General features: G+C 33.3%; 1 protein-coding gene across 3 annotated transcripts in view; it reads right to left on the reverse strand.

Moving 5' to 3' along the window:
• The window catches only part of LOC113058201 (uncharacterized), a 64,068-nt gene that overhangs the window by 18,190 nt on the left and 33,710 nt on the right, over positions 1-12,168 (reverse strand). For 2 of the 3 annotated variants that reach the window (XM_026225889.1, XM_026225890.1), the window contains exon 2: positions 1,724-1,827. In XM_026225889.1, the coding sequence (XP_026081674.1) occupies positions 1,724-1,793 (70 nt within the window). In that variant the 5' untranslated portion in view covers positions 1,794-1,827. Of the gene's footprint in view, positions 1-1,723; positions 1,828-10,421; positions 10,527-12,168 lie in introns of those variants that run through there. The other variant, XM_026225891.1, reaches the window with a different exon arrangement.

Consider the following 12,168-nt stretch of genomic DNA (forward strand, 5'->3'; position numbering starts at 1 on the left):
ATATGGAGTATAATAGCAAATTATAGTGTGTGTGTGTGTGATAGAGAGAGAGAAAGAGAGGGTGTGAGAGAGACATTTGTGTACTTACCTTGATGTACAGTATCTGAAAAAATCTAAATATGCACCTCATGCTCTCAGAACTACTTGGAGTAAACAATAAAAAAGAAGTGTGTTTATGCACCTGCTGCCTTTTGATGGTGAAAAGTACAGATGGCCAATATGTGAAATTCTCCTCTTTTCTTGATGGTAAAGCCAGTTTAAAACCTTAAAATCCTGTAAAAAAAATCTACTTTGCTTCAAATTTATGAACATAATGTATTATGAACCAAAATGCAATACCAACTTCAAATAAGCTGCAGCTCGCTGGAGGGGTCACGCTACATAATCATTTCTAAAACTTTGGTACAACTCAAGCCCTTTGTTGTGTTGCTTGCTGCTCTTCTCACCATTAAATATCCAGCACGATGGCATGCAAGTGTTTAAATCCATGTACTTTGCTTTTGTTTAGTCTATTCGCTTGTTAAGTCTGACGTCACGTAGCAGCGCATCCGTGTCCAAACGCTCTATCAGTTACCATGAGAAAACAACAAAAGGTGCTAATATAAACTCACAATGTTATAGAATACTAGCAAAAAAGTTATAATATTAACATTTAACTCCATAACGAAGTACCAGATAGCCAGACAATGAAAATATTAATATAAAAAATATATATATAAAAATTATTTGTGTTTGGGACGCTGTGAGCACGGAGACTGTAGTGTATATTGTAAGTTTGAAAGCGTTTAACTTAAATTATCAATATGAATAAACAGTGCTCATAAACGGCTGCTGAGGTCATATTCTCAAGTGAAGCAAGTTGAGGCCTGGACCCGGAAACAGCGCTTCTTACGTCATCACTTAAAAACATAATTCTTTCACCACCATTAAAAGGCAGCAGGTGCATAAATACACTTTTTTTACTCCATGTAGTTCTAAAAGCTGAGGTGTACATTGTGATTTTCTGAAATACATTAAGGTAAGAGCGCAAAGGTCTCTCTCACACACACTCTCTCTCTTTCTCACACACACACACACACACACATACACACTCAATATAATATGCTGTTATACTCCTGAATGTCATTTCACTAAACAGCAGCTGTTCATCACTAATGCTCAATCTGCACTTAATTGCAAAGTTGTAAAACTTACATGTTTTGAATCAAGGCAATCTGTTCACTCAAATTGTTTGAGTTAAGTTTATTTGTCAGGTTTTACAGTGTAAAAATTTCTGATAAATATTTATGTTATATTTTAGTTGCATTTGTAAGTTATTAAAAATATTGGTTGTTTAAAATAGATATATAATATAAAAAAGATATATCGATCGATATACTTCTGTATCAGATCAAATCGTATCATATAATTTTTTGAGATATCGTATCACTGGCTACGTATGTGTGTGTGTGTGTGTGTGTGTGTGTGTGTATATATAAATAAATATACATGTTTATAGAAAGTAATAAGTCACTGCATAACAGGAAAGACCCAAGTAGTAGCAGTAAGTGAAGAGGATTCTTATAAATCACAAGTTCATTATGGAGTACCACAAGGTTCAGTAGTAGGAATGCTCCTTTTTACCCTTTACCCTTTTTTCAGATTTAAATGCTTTCAAAAATATAGAAAAACATAGTTAACACACACAGTAAACAAAAACACAAAGCCCATCAAAAGTTCTTACTTTGAGTTGCAAGAGCTGAATGTGATGATATCATCAAAATCATCATCATTATCATAGCCAGAATCTGCATGATGGCGTGTTCCTCCCAGCATTCATATGGAAATCTGTTAGGAGACAAAGAGACTTTCATTCATCACATATGTAATTGTTGCTTAACTTCTCGGAAAACGCATAAAACATGACAAATAATGCTTTGGCATTCATTTCCCTCCCCCAAACGCTCACATCTCGTTCAGCAAAACAAACAAATCTTTTTTTGAGTCATTTCATTCATTTAATCAAATATAATTAAAATATTAAGTGGTACCTACCTAACGTCTACTAGTAGTACTAGTAATAGTATGCAAACATTAATCTTTTAATGTTTGTATTGTTTAATAATAATAGTAATAATAATGATTAAAAAAAGACTGTATAAAAGGCTTTAACCTATCGTTCGTTGTTTTGTCAAGTGACATGATAGCATTGGATAGAGAAATTATTTTACAAGCTTCCTTACAAACGGGTGCATAGTCATTATTATTATCATCATTATTAGTCTTACACTGTTAAAAATCGCTGTAAAAAAACGGCCAAATTTCGACAGTAACATACTGTTTTTCATTAAAACGGTGCATTCTGGGTAGGGTTGTCACGATACCATAAACAAATGTTACGATACTATACCAGCTGAAGTATCACGATACCAAGTAGTATCACGATACCATGCCATATTTTATTAATTCAAAATTCATTTCTACAAAATGAAGCAAAATGTCAGAAATACTAAGATATAAATGAAAACAGACCAAATTTCAGAATTCTTTTTTAATGAGATTGAATAACTGGCTCTTTGAAAAACTCAAGAACTGTCATGAAGCAACTAATTAAAATGTGTCATGCATGTACTCCATCTGTACAGTAATGAAGTCATGCAAATTGAAACTCTTCTCAGTGTCTTCTAAGCATTAACACTGCATTAAGAATTTAATTTCTTGGGTTTCTCAGAGGCTGTTGATGGTGGGCTGTGACTTGCTGGTGGCAGGGTTAACTGTGGCCTTGGGCACCAGTTAGGGCAGCATGGTTTTGATTCTGAAAACAACAACAACAACAACAACAAAAACATTAAGAAAAAATATGAAATTAATTACCATATTTTCCGATCAAACTTATTTTGATAGTTTGGCTGGTCCTGCGACTTCTAGTCAGGTGTGACTTATTTATCAAAATTAATTTGACATGAACCAAGGTAAAACATTACCATCTACAGCGGCGAGAGGGCTCTCTGTGCTGCTCATTGCTCCTGTAGTCTACACTGAAATCATAGAGGTTCTAAATAAATGTGACTTATAGTCCAGTGCGATTTATTTATGTTTTTTTCCTCGTCATGACCTATTCTTAGACTGATGCCACTTATACTTAGATGGGACTTATAGTCAGAAAAATACGGTACTTGAATGCTGTAAAATTCAGAATATAAAAATAATGTATATATTAAATTGCCCATTTCATTTTTTTTTTCAATACAATAGAATACAGAAAATGTTTACATTTATGTTGTATATTAGTACTGTACATTTAATAAAATAAGTGTTTTTTTATTAATCAAATGAAATCAGTGTAAGCAAAATACATTTTAGAACGGCAGAATTGGCACTGAAGCTGCACTTTAAGTGACACTGCAATTACAACTGCATAAATAATGAGTATTTATTTTATATACGAAGTTTTAAGTATGAAATGCCAAATACATGAAATATATATGAAATGCTGAAAAAAATATTATTTTATGGACTACCTTTAAATGGGAAACTGCTACATCCAGTAGGTGGCAGTCTTTCTAAATTAATTATTGACAGAGCCATTCAAAAGAAATGTCTGTTCACTTCAATAATAAAGCAAGTGATTACTCTCACAAAACTTCGTGAAAGGCTCATTTAACAATTTACTCACCCGAACCGTTCAAAACGCTAATATTTTTTAGGAACTAAACAAGCTGATTTTAACATAAATCAATAAAGGGCTGACAAGAACAGACTGCAGATGTCGTCATGTTAATGAATATAACAACATTCTTCGTTGCAAAGATTGTTGTAAAGAATGAAATCCATTCATCAGGAAGGTGGACAAAAGTGCAACAAAAATATATAAATAAAAAATTTTACTATATAAAAAGTAAAATGCAGTGTTTAAACTGCTAAATTTAAAACGTTTCAGTCCCTCTCTCTAGATAGCGTGAATAATATGCAACACCTTACTGTAATGTTAAACAAGACATTGTCAAAAATGAAGATAAATTATTTAAGGTAAATAAGTTACACTAACCTTTGTGTACTGTCCAAAGGATATGGGATGTGTCCGAAGATGCTTATTGAGGCTGCTTGTGTTTTCCCCCTTTACACAGCAAAATCCCCAGTGTTAATTTAACACTCTGAGTGTGGACTCATATAAACACTGAAGCAGTGTTAAAAGTAACACTGAAGCAGAGTTGAAGTTAATGAGATAATTAAGAAGTTAATTGAGTTATGATTGAGCATTATTGAAGACACCTGATGTTAACAAGCAGAATCACAAACGAGTAAAATCACAATTTGTGTATCACCATTATAGTGTTCAGTGTTTGCTTTAGCTGGGATCTTGGCTTGTAACTTTTTATTTTTAAAGTTTGTTTGTCAAACCAAGAGCAAAAATCATTGCGTGTTGATGATTATGTTTTAATGTAATCGTTGTTTGACATGAATCACTGAACTCATTTTCAGTCTTTTCTCAAAGTAAAACTTCCATTGTTGATTGTCACAGCTTTGATTCCACAATGAACAAATCTGTATTTTCTATACATTTTGTAGGTATCTCTTGCAAGTGATTCAGATTTTTTTAAATTAAAGAATTGTAATTTTAGGCACACACAGATAACAATAATCAACGTTTGAATCTCAACAACGGTGACAAACAACATATTCAGATAAACAGACCAACTCTGAACATCACAAAACTAGATACAAAATGAACATAAAAACAGCAAAAATAAAATATAGTTAGAATAAAAAGTTAAAAAGACAGTTCAGCTCATAATTTATTCATGCCGCAATGCATGATGGGAGCCATGGATGAGTTTTTATTGGCTTCAACATGTTTTTTTGATGGTCACCGTTGTTGTGATGCTCACGCTGATTCCTGATGTCTGTGTGTCCAAACAAAAGATTACTTTTTTTTTTACGTAGAACTAACTATTAAAAACATGTCATACTATGTCAGAAATGCTGGGATGCTTACTTTTCTTTTTCACTTAATTTATGTATGCAGTAAAGAAACTTAAACTCAAGCATTCAGGTCACTCTATAACAAATAGCTCAAATCACAATCAATGGCACACATGATTGCCTTTGCTGTGGTCTGTCTGTATGATATAATTCAGTCACCACAGCCACATAAAATCTAAAGATAATAACTGAAGGGTCAAGATCCCAACTAAAGCAAACATTGACTACTATAATGGTGATACACAAATTGTGATTTTCTCGTTTGGTGATTCTGCTTGTTAACATCAGGTGTCTTCAATAATGGTCAATCATAACTCAATTAACTTCTTAATTATCTCATTAACTTCAACTCTGCTTCAGTGTTACTTTTAACACTGCTTTAGTGTTTATATGAGTCCACACTCAAGAGTGTTAAATTAACAATGGGGATTTTGCTGTGTAGCTTGAATTCTCTGTAGATATTCACGGCAGTTTGGTTTTTTCCTTCATCATCAGATAAAAATCAGAAGTAATTCCATATTTCACTATGTGAATTGCTTTTTCAAGAGACTGTCGCGGTCAAACGTTGTATTTAAATTTATTGTATTTAAAGGAACATACCATTGCAAATTAAAATGAAATTAACAGAATCAGATGCGTGTTGGGGGAAAAAAACAATATCATATATGGTATTTAAGGAGCAAATTCTACACAGGTTTTTCGCGCGCTTAAAGGGCACCACAGAAAGACGTCAGGAAGACAAAAGACTATATTGTTTATTTACAACACAAGTGTTCGAACATTTTATCAACTGCCCCACAAGCCATATACAACAGTACTTACGGTAGAACCGTAATGACGATACTACCGTTTAAAAAATACAATGGCACCGCCAGTATTTTGAACCCTTAGTATAGTGATACTACCGTAGTACCGGTAAACCGTGCAACCCTAATTCTGGGTAATATTCATCATTTTCGAGAAGGTAGCCTGCTGCTATATATCGTAAATTAACAATGTTCAAAGTCGACACTCTTGTTTCAAATCACACCCTACTCCCTCATTCACTATTCCCTACATGAGTTTACTAATATAGTCCACCTAACAGAGAGAATGAAAACTAATGAGTGAATTCAGACAATAATCAACAGCTGCTGTTAATGAGTAGAATCACTGAAGAAAAAAGAAACAAGACAAACACAAGAAATACAACTGACTTGAGCCACAGCTTTAGATGAAATCAACTGAAGATTTAAACAATCAACAAACAGCTTTATCAACTTCACTCATTACTAACCGGACTGACTTTATTTCTATCAGATCAGAGATCAGAGATCAAAAGATCTTATTGAGAATTACAGAGGTGTAGATGATAATCTTAGTTTCGTTTAGCATCACCATTGTGGAGATCAGTGTTTGCTTTAGTTGGGCTCCTGACCCTTGTTTCATTGCTATATTTGTATCTTTATGATACATCTATTACAGCAATATTAATCTTGATGATCAAGTGATTATGACTGTTTCTGTCAGGCATGATCTACTAGACTGACTTGTTGTTATAATAATCAAATAATAATTTGGTGTTGAAATATGTGAGTGAATAACACTTTTCTTTTGTTTGTTTCTTCAAATTTATAAGATTGAACGGTAATGTGATTATCTGGATATGGATTTTTGAGCTTTAAATATTTTGGGCAGCAGTCCTCACAACACTGAAAGAGATACATCAACAATCAGCATATTAATCTCAACAATGGTGACAATCAAAAGGTTTATGATGCAATGCATGATGGGTACCAGCACAGGATAAAACTCATCCATGACTCCCAGCATGCATTGCGGCATGAATAAATTATGCCACTGAATTGTTCACTTATTTTCTTGAATTCTTATGTGCTTATCATGTTGCATTTGTTTTAAGTTTTAGTAGCATGTGTTGTGATGTTCAGAACTGATCTGTTCATTTATTTTATGGATTGTCACCATTGCTGTGATTCATACGCTGATTCTTGATGTTTCTGTCTAAATTTCAGCAAAGGTTTTTTTTTTTATTATGAGTGAAATTTTCTTAACAGTCTTTTATAACTTATGGCTCAGCAGTGTTCCTTCTTATGCTGTAGTATCAATAAGAGAAGAGACACGGGATTAGATCAGAAATAATAGTATTTGTTCTTGTCAATCTATAAACAACATCAGATTTTTTTTCTTCTGTGTACTTTTGTTTTGCTATAACAGGTTCCAAAGGCGCATTGTTACAGCATGTTAAAAAAAAAAAAAAAACTTAATTGTTGAAAAGTCACGTTCAAGAGCCCAACTAAAGTAAACACTGATCTCCATCATGGTAGTGAAAAAAACACCTAAACCTATTTAACTCTCCATAAGTTCTTCTGTAGACATCTGACAGAAATAAAGTCAGTCTGGTAAGTAATGTGAATCTGGTGAAGCTGTTTTAGTAGTTGTTTAATCAGATCTTGAGAGATTTGATGTATTCTTTTATTCAGTTGATTTCATCTAAGGCTGTGGTTGAAGTAATTTGTAGTTTTTGTGTTTCTCTTTGCTTCAGTTATTCTGCAGGTGTTTATCACTAATGCTCAATCATCAATTAATCACCGAATTATCTCATTAACTTCACTGATTCAGTGTTACTCTAACACTCTGTAGTGTGCATTTTAAGTGTTCATTTAAAACTGAGGATTTTCTTGTGGGATTTAAAGGGTTAAAGATTTAAGATTAAGAAAAAACAGCATGAAACATAATTTAACAGTAATAAACTGTAATTAATTTACCGGAAACAAACTGTAGAAAAACAGTTATTTACTGGCACCCCTGCTGCCAGTAAATGACTGTTTTTCTACTGTTTCTTGCCGTAAATAAATGTTTGCCAGCAAAAAAGTGTTTTTCTACAGTTTGTTGCCGTTAAGTCAAGGAAAAACAGTAATATACTGTAAAATGTAAACGTCAGATTTACCAAATGAAAAAAAAAAGTGAATTTAACTAAAATATTTGTGAACATCCATAGAAAAAAAATTAGGCAAAGTCATACACTGATAATGAGAGTAAATACTGAACTTGACTGTATTAATGTGTGTTTGCACAAGAGAGATCGTTTAGTTTAATGTAGTTTGGTTGTTAACCATTGTGCTGGAGAGTAGAGCCTGTGCTTCAGTCAATGATGAGCCACAAATTCTGATTTTCTGCTGCTTTATATAAACACAGTAAATGTGGAGTCGCTGATACAGTGATGATCTCTGTGTTAAGTACTTTAGCACATACATGTGTGCTATAGCTGACAATGAGCTGAAGTGATTTGAGTAAAAGTCATGTATTTAGTTACTTTATTACTGCACATTAAGTGTTTGCATCGTTATATTAAGAAATAATCCTTCTCAGTGGACTCAAATGAAATAAGTTCATAGTACTAACATCGTAGGAATGCTAGTTTTAAAAACTCGAACTGTTTGAAGCAGTGGGAGTGGAGTTAATTTCCATGGTAGAATTTACGGTAAAATACTGTTAAAAAATAAGAGTGGTAAATTAATGGTTAAGAGCTGTAAATTAACAGTACTTTACTGGCGCCCCTGCTGCCAGAAAATTACTGTTATTTAACGGCAATTTTTTTTACAGTGTAGTTTTAAAAACTCGAACTGTTTGAAGCAGTGGGAGTGGAGTTAATTTCCATGGTAGAATTTACGGTAAAATACTGTTAAAAAATAAGAGCGGTAAAATAATGGTTAAGAGCTGTAAATTAACAGTACTTTACTGGCACCCCTGCTGCCAGAAAATTACTGTTATTTAACGGCAAAATTTTTTGAAGTGTAGTTTAATGCAGTTTTGTTGTTCACCATTGTGCTGGAGAGTAGAGCCTGTGCTTCAGACAATGATGAGCCACAAATTCAGATACTCTGCTGCTTTATATAAAGACGCTAATACAGTGATGATCTCTGTGTTAAGTACTTCAGCACATACATGTGTGCTATAACTGACAATTAACTGCAGTGATTTAAGTTAAAGTTCTGCATTTAGTTTCTTTACTACTACACATTAAGTGTTTGCATTTTTATATTGAGAAATATTCCTTCTCAGTGGACTCAAATGGAATAATTTCATAGTACTAACATCATAGGAATGCTAGCTTTTAAACTCAAACTGTTTGAAGCAGTGGGAGTGGAAAATTACTGTTATTTAACGGCAAAAAAATTTACAGTATACAGTTACTGCATTTCTGGTCTCAAATTGCATCTTTTTACTTCTTACAGTTTATAAATGTATGAATTTATGTCATGATGGTTATTTTCTATACACTGAATGTTGTAACAAAGGTAATAAAGAGTTTATTAATGAACACATATGATTATGGTGGGTTTAATTCCCTTGATTTCTCTTCTTTGAACAACACTTTCAAAATTAATTGGATTAGACAGATTTAATTAATACTTTCCTAATTAGGGGGTCTCCCTTTCCTATTGATCTGTAATTATAATATTGCTGGAATCTCACATACAATTTATCTAACGTTCATAAAAAGGCATTACTAATTTATTTATTTTTGTTTGTTCCTTCATTTAACTATAAGATTAGATCACTTTTTCAAAAGGAGCTTTTATCAACTTCATATTTGATGTCGTATTGGAGGAATGGGGTCATATTGATTGGAAAAAAGTATGGACTCTGTTTTCGGAATACAAAATAACAAGGTTAGAGAAATCTCATTCAAATTGTTACAGAGATTTTACCCAGCTAAAGTTTTTTTTTTTTAAAGGTTTAAATCAGACATAGATACAAGCTGTTGTTTTTGTGGTGACCCTAATGAAACTGATATTTATATTGTTTGGGATTGTCCTCAAACACAGCTATTTTGAATTTAGGTTGGATTATATTTAACAGTATATCCAAACTATTTAATCTTTCAAAAATCTTGAGGCTGTTAAAACTGTCTAATCTTTAATCTAATTTAAATCTTTTTAATTTATTTTGTTAAAGCTTTCATTTATACTTTTTTATGTTTACATGCGTTTGTAAATGGTGCTTTGCATGTAATGCCACTTCTTTTTATGCAATATTGACATTTTCTGTACTTTTATCTTTGGTACCTTGACATTAATAAAAAAAACAAAAAAAAAGTAATCAGTTCTCTTTCCAGCTCAGACTGCATTGATTGAAACAGGTAAAATAGATTATTTATTGTACAGAACCTATAGAATTTTGCGCATGAGCGACTGAGTGAATCACTCCCCGAGATGACTCGTTCTGCAAGTCACATTAAAGGATTCATTCAAAATGAACAAATCTTTCAAGAATAACCCATCACTAATATCTTTGGACTCTTAAACTAGTAAAGTCTAAACAGCTAACAAGAGTTACCAGAAATATCACACATACAATCTTGATTTCTGTGTAAAAACACAAGTGTTAAAGCAAAACTTTCATGCTGACAGGTGTGTGTAGAGAGTGTGTAGAGTGAATAAAAGCATGTTACATACATGTGCAGCAGAGACGTGCCAGCGCTGAGTTTCACGATGTCACTTTCTTATGTTCTTCTGTGAGCACATTCACACACACTGCAAGGTTAAAGTTGCACAGCAATTCTCCACGAACACAGCCCTTCCTGTCTCACCCACACAGCTCTCTGACAACATCTCCAGGACACTTCGCTCCATGTGACTAGTAAGACAATTCTCAAATAACTATTATGATGACTTATGTTCCACCTGCTTAAATGATAAAAGTACTTGCGCTGTACAATCTATTAATACTGTGTCTGTTCCCCGAATAGTGAGGTCAAAAAATATAAATTGAATGTAGGATCTAGAAAAAATCTTATCGTGATTAAACCAGAAACATGTAAAGTAAATGAACAAAAACAATTTTTAAAGTTTGGGATCATAAATATTAGATGACTTACACCCAAAGCAGTTATTGCAAATGAAATGATCACAGATAATAGTTTTGATGTACTCTGCTTTACTGAAACCTGGCCAAATTATTATTTTAGTCTAAATTAGTCTACTCCACCAAGCTACTGTTATAAGCATGAGCCTCGTCAGACTGGTCGTGGCGGAGGTGTTGCAACAATATATAGTGATATTCTCAATGTTACCCAGAAAACAGGATACAGGTTTAACTCTTTTGAAATACTTCTGCTTAATGTTACACTGTCAGACATGCAAAAGAAATTTAATGTATCTCTTGCTCTGGCTACTGTGTATAGACCACCAGGACCATATAAAGAATTCCTAAAAGAATTAGCAGATTTCCTCTCTGACCTTCTGGTTACAGTTGATAAGGCACTAATCATGGGAGATTTTAATATTCACGTTGATAATACAAATGATGCATTAGGACTTGCGTTTACTGACCTAATAAATCCCACATAGCAACATTGTTTCGGCCCAGACCCAGCCCACATCTGGCACCCATGGAAAGATGATCTGGCCCACATGCAGCGTGGAATGATGGCACTTGGGCGGACCACTCCTGTTTGCCAGATTTGAGCCACAAGCAGGCCATAGCAATGCCACATATCAGCCAAAGAGTAAAGAAATTAACCAGAACTGGACCTTATCTGAGCCACAAAATATGTGTATATTAAATATGAAGTAATTTCAGCTTTAATAAGCCTGTTAACAAGCAGAATCATGGAAGGAAAGAAGAAACCAGAAAAAGAGAAGAGCAGAAACACAACTACAACTGACTTCAGCCACAACCTTAGATGAAATCAATTGAAGATAAAAGAAGACATTAAATCGCTCAAGCTCTCAGAAGAGGAGGATTAAACAACTTCACAAACAGTTTTACCAGCTTCACTTATTACTAACCAGACTTACTTTATTTATTTTACACATCTAAAAAAGTTTTTATTGAGAATAAACAGAGGTTTAACTCGAATGTGTTTACCATAACAGTGATTAGTGTTTTCATTAGTTGGGCTCTTAACTCTTATTATATATTCTGTCTTTTTTTGGCGGCTGTGACGGTGTGTTTGTTAAACACATTTGCAGCTTCAAAGAAAGCTAGAGTGACATGATATCAAGTGCCGGCTGTTTTATGTTGATGGTATTATAATCATCATGAAGTACACTGGTTCGCTGATGTTTTTTTTTAAATCTAACAATTATGTTGTTCCAATGATACATTCATATTACAAACCCTGTGTTTCTGCCGTATGAGATCCAGCAGTATTATAACAATCAGTTCAAATCTTTTAACAAACATGAGCTAAAAAAAAAA

The sequence above is a fragment of the Carassius auratus genome, chromosome 40 (genome assembly GCF_003368295.1).
Source record: "Carassius auratus strain Wakin chromosome 40, ASM336829v1, whole genome shotgun sequence".
NCBI classification, from domain to species: domain Eukaryota; kingdom Metazoa; phylum Chordata; class Actinopteri; order Cypriniformes; family Cyprinidae; genus Carassius; species Carassius auratus.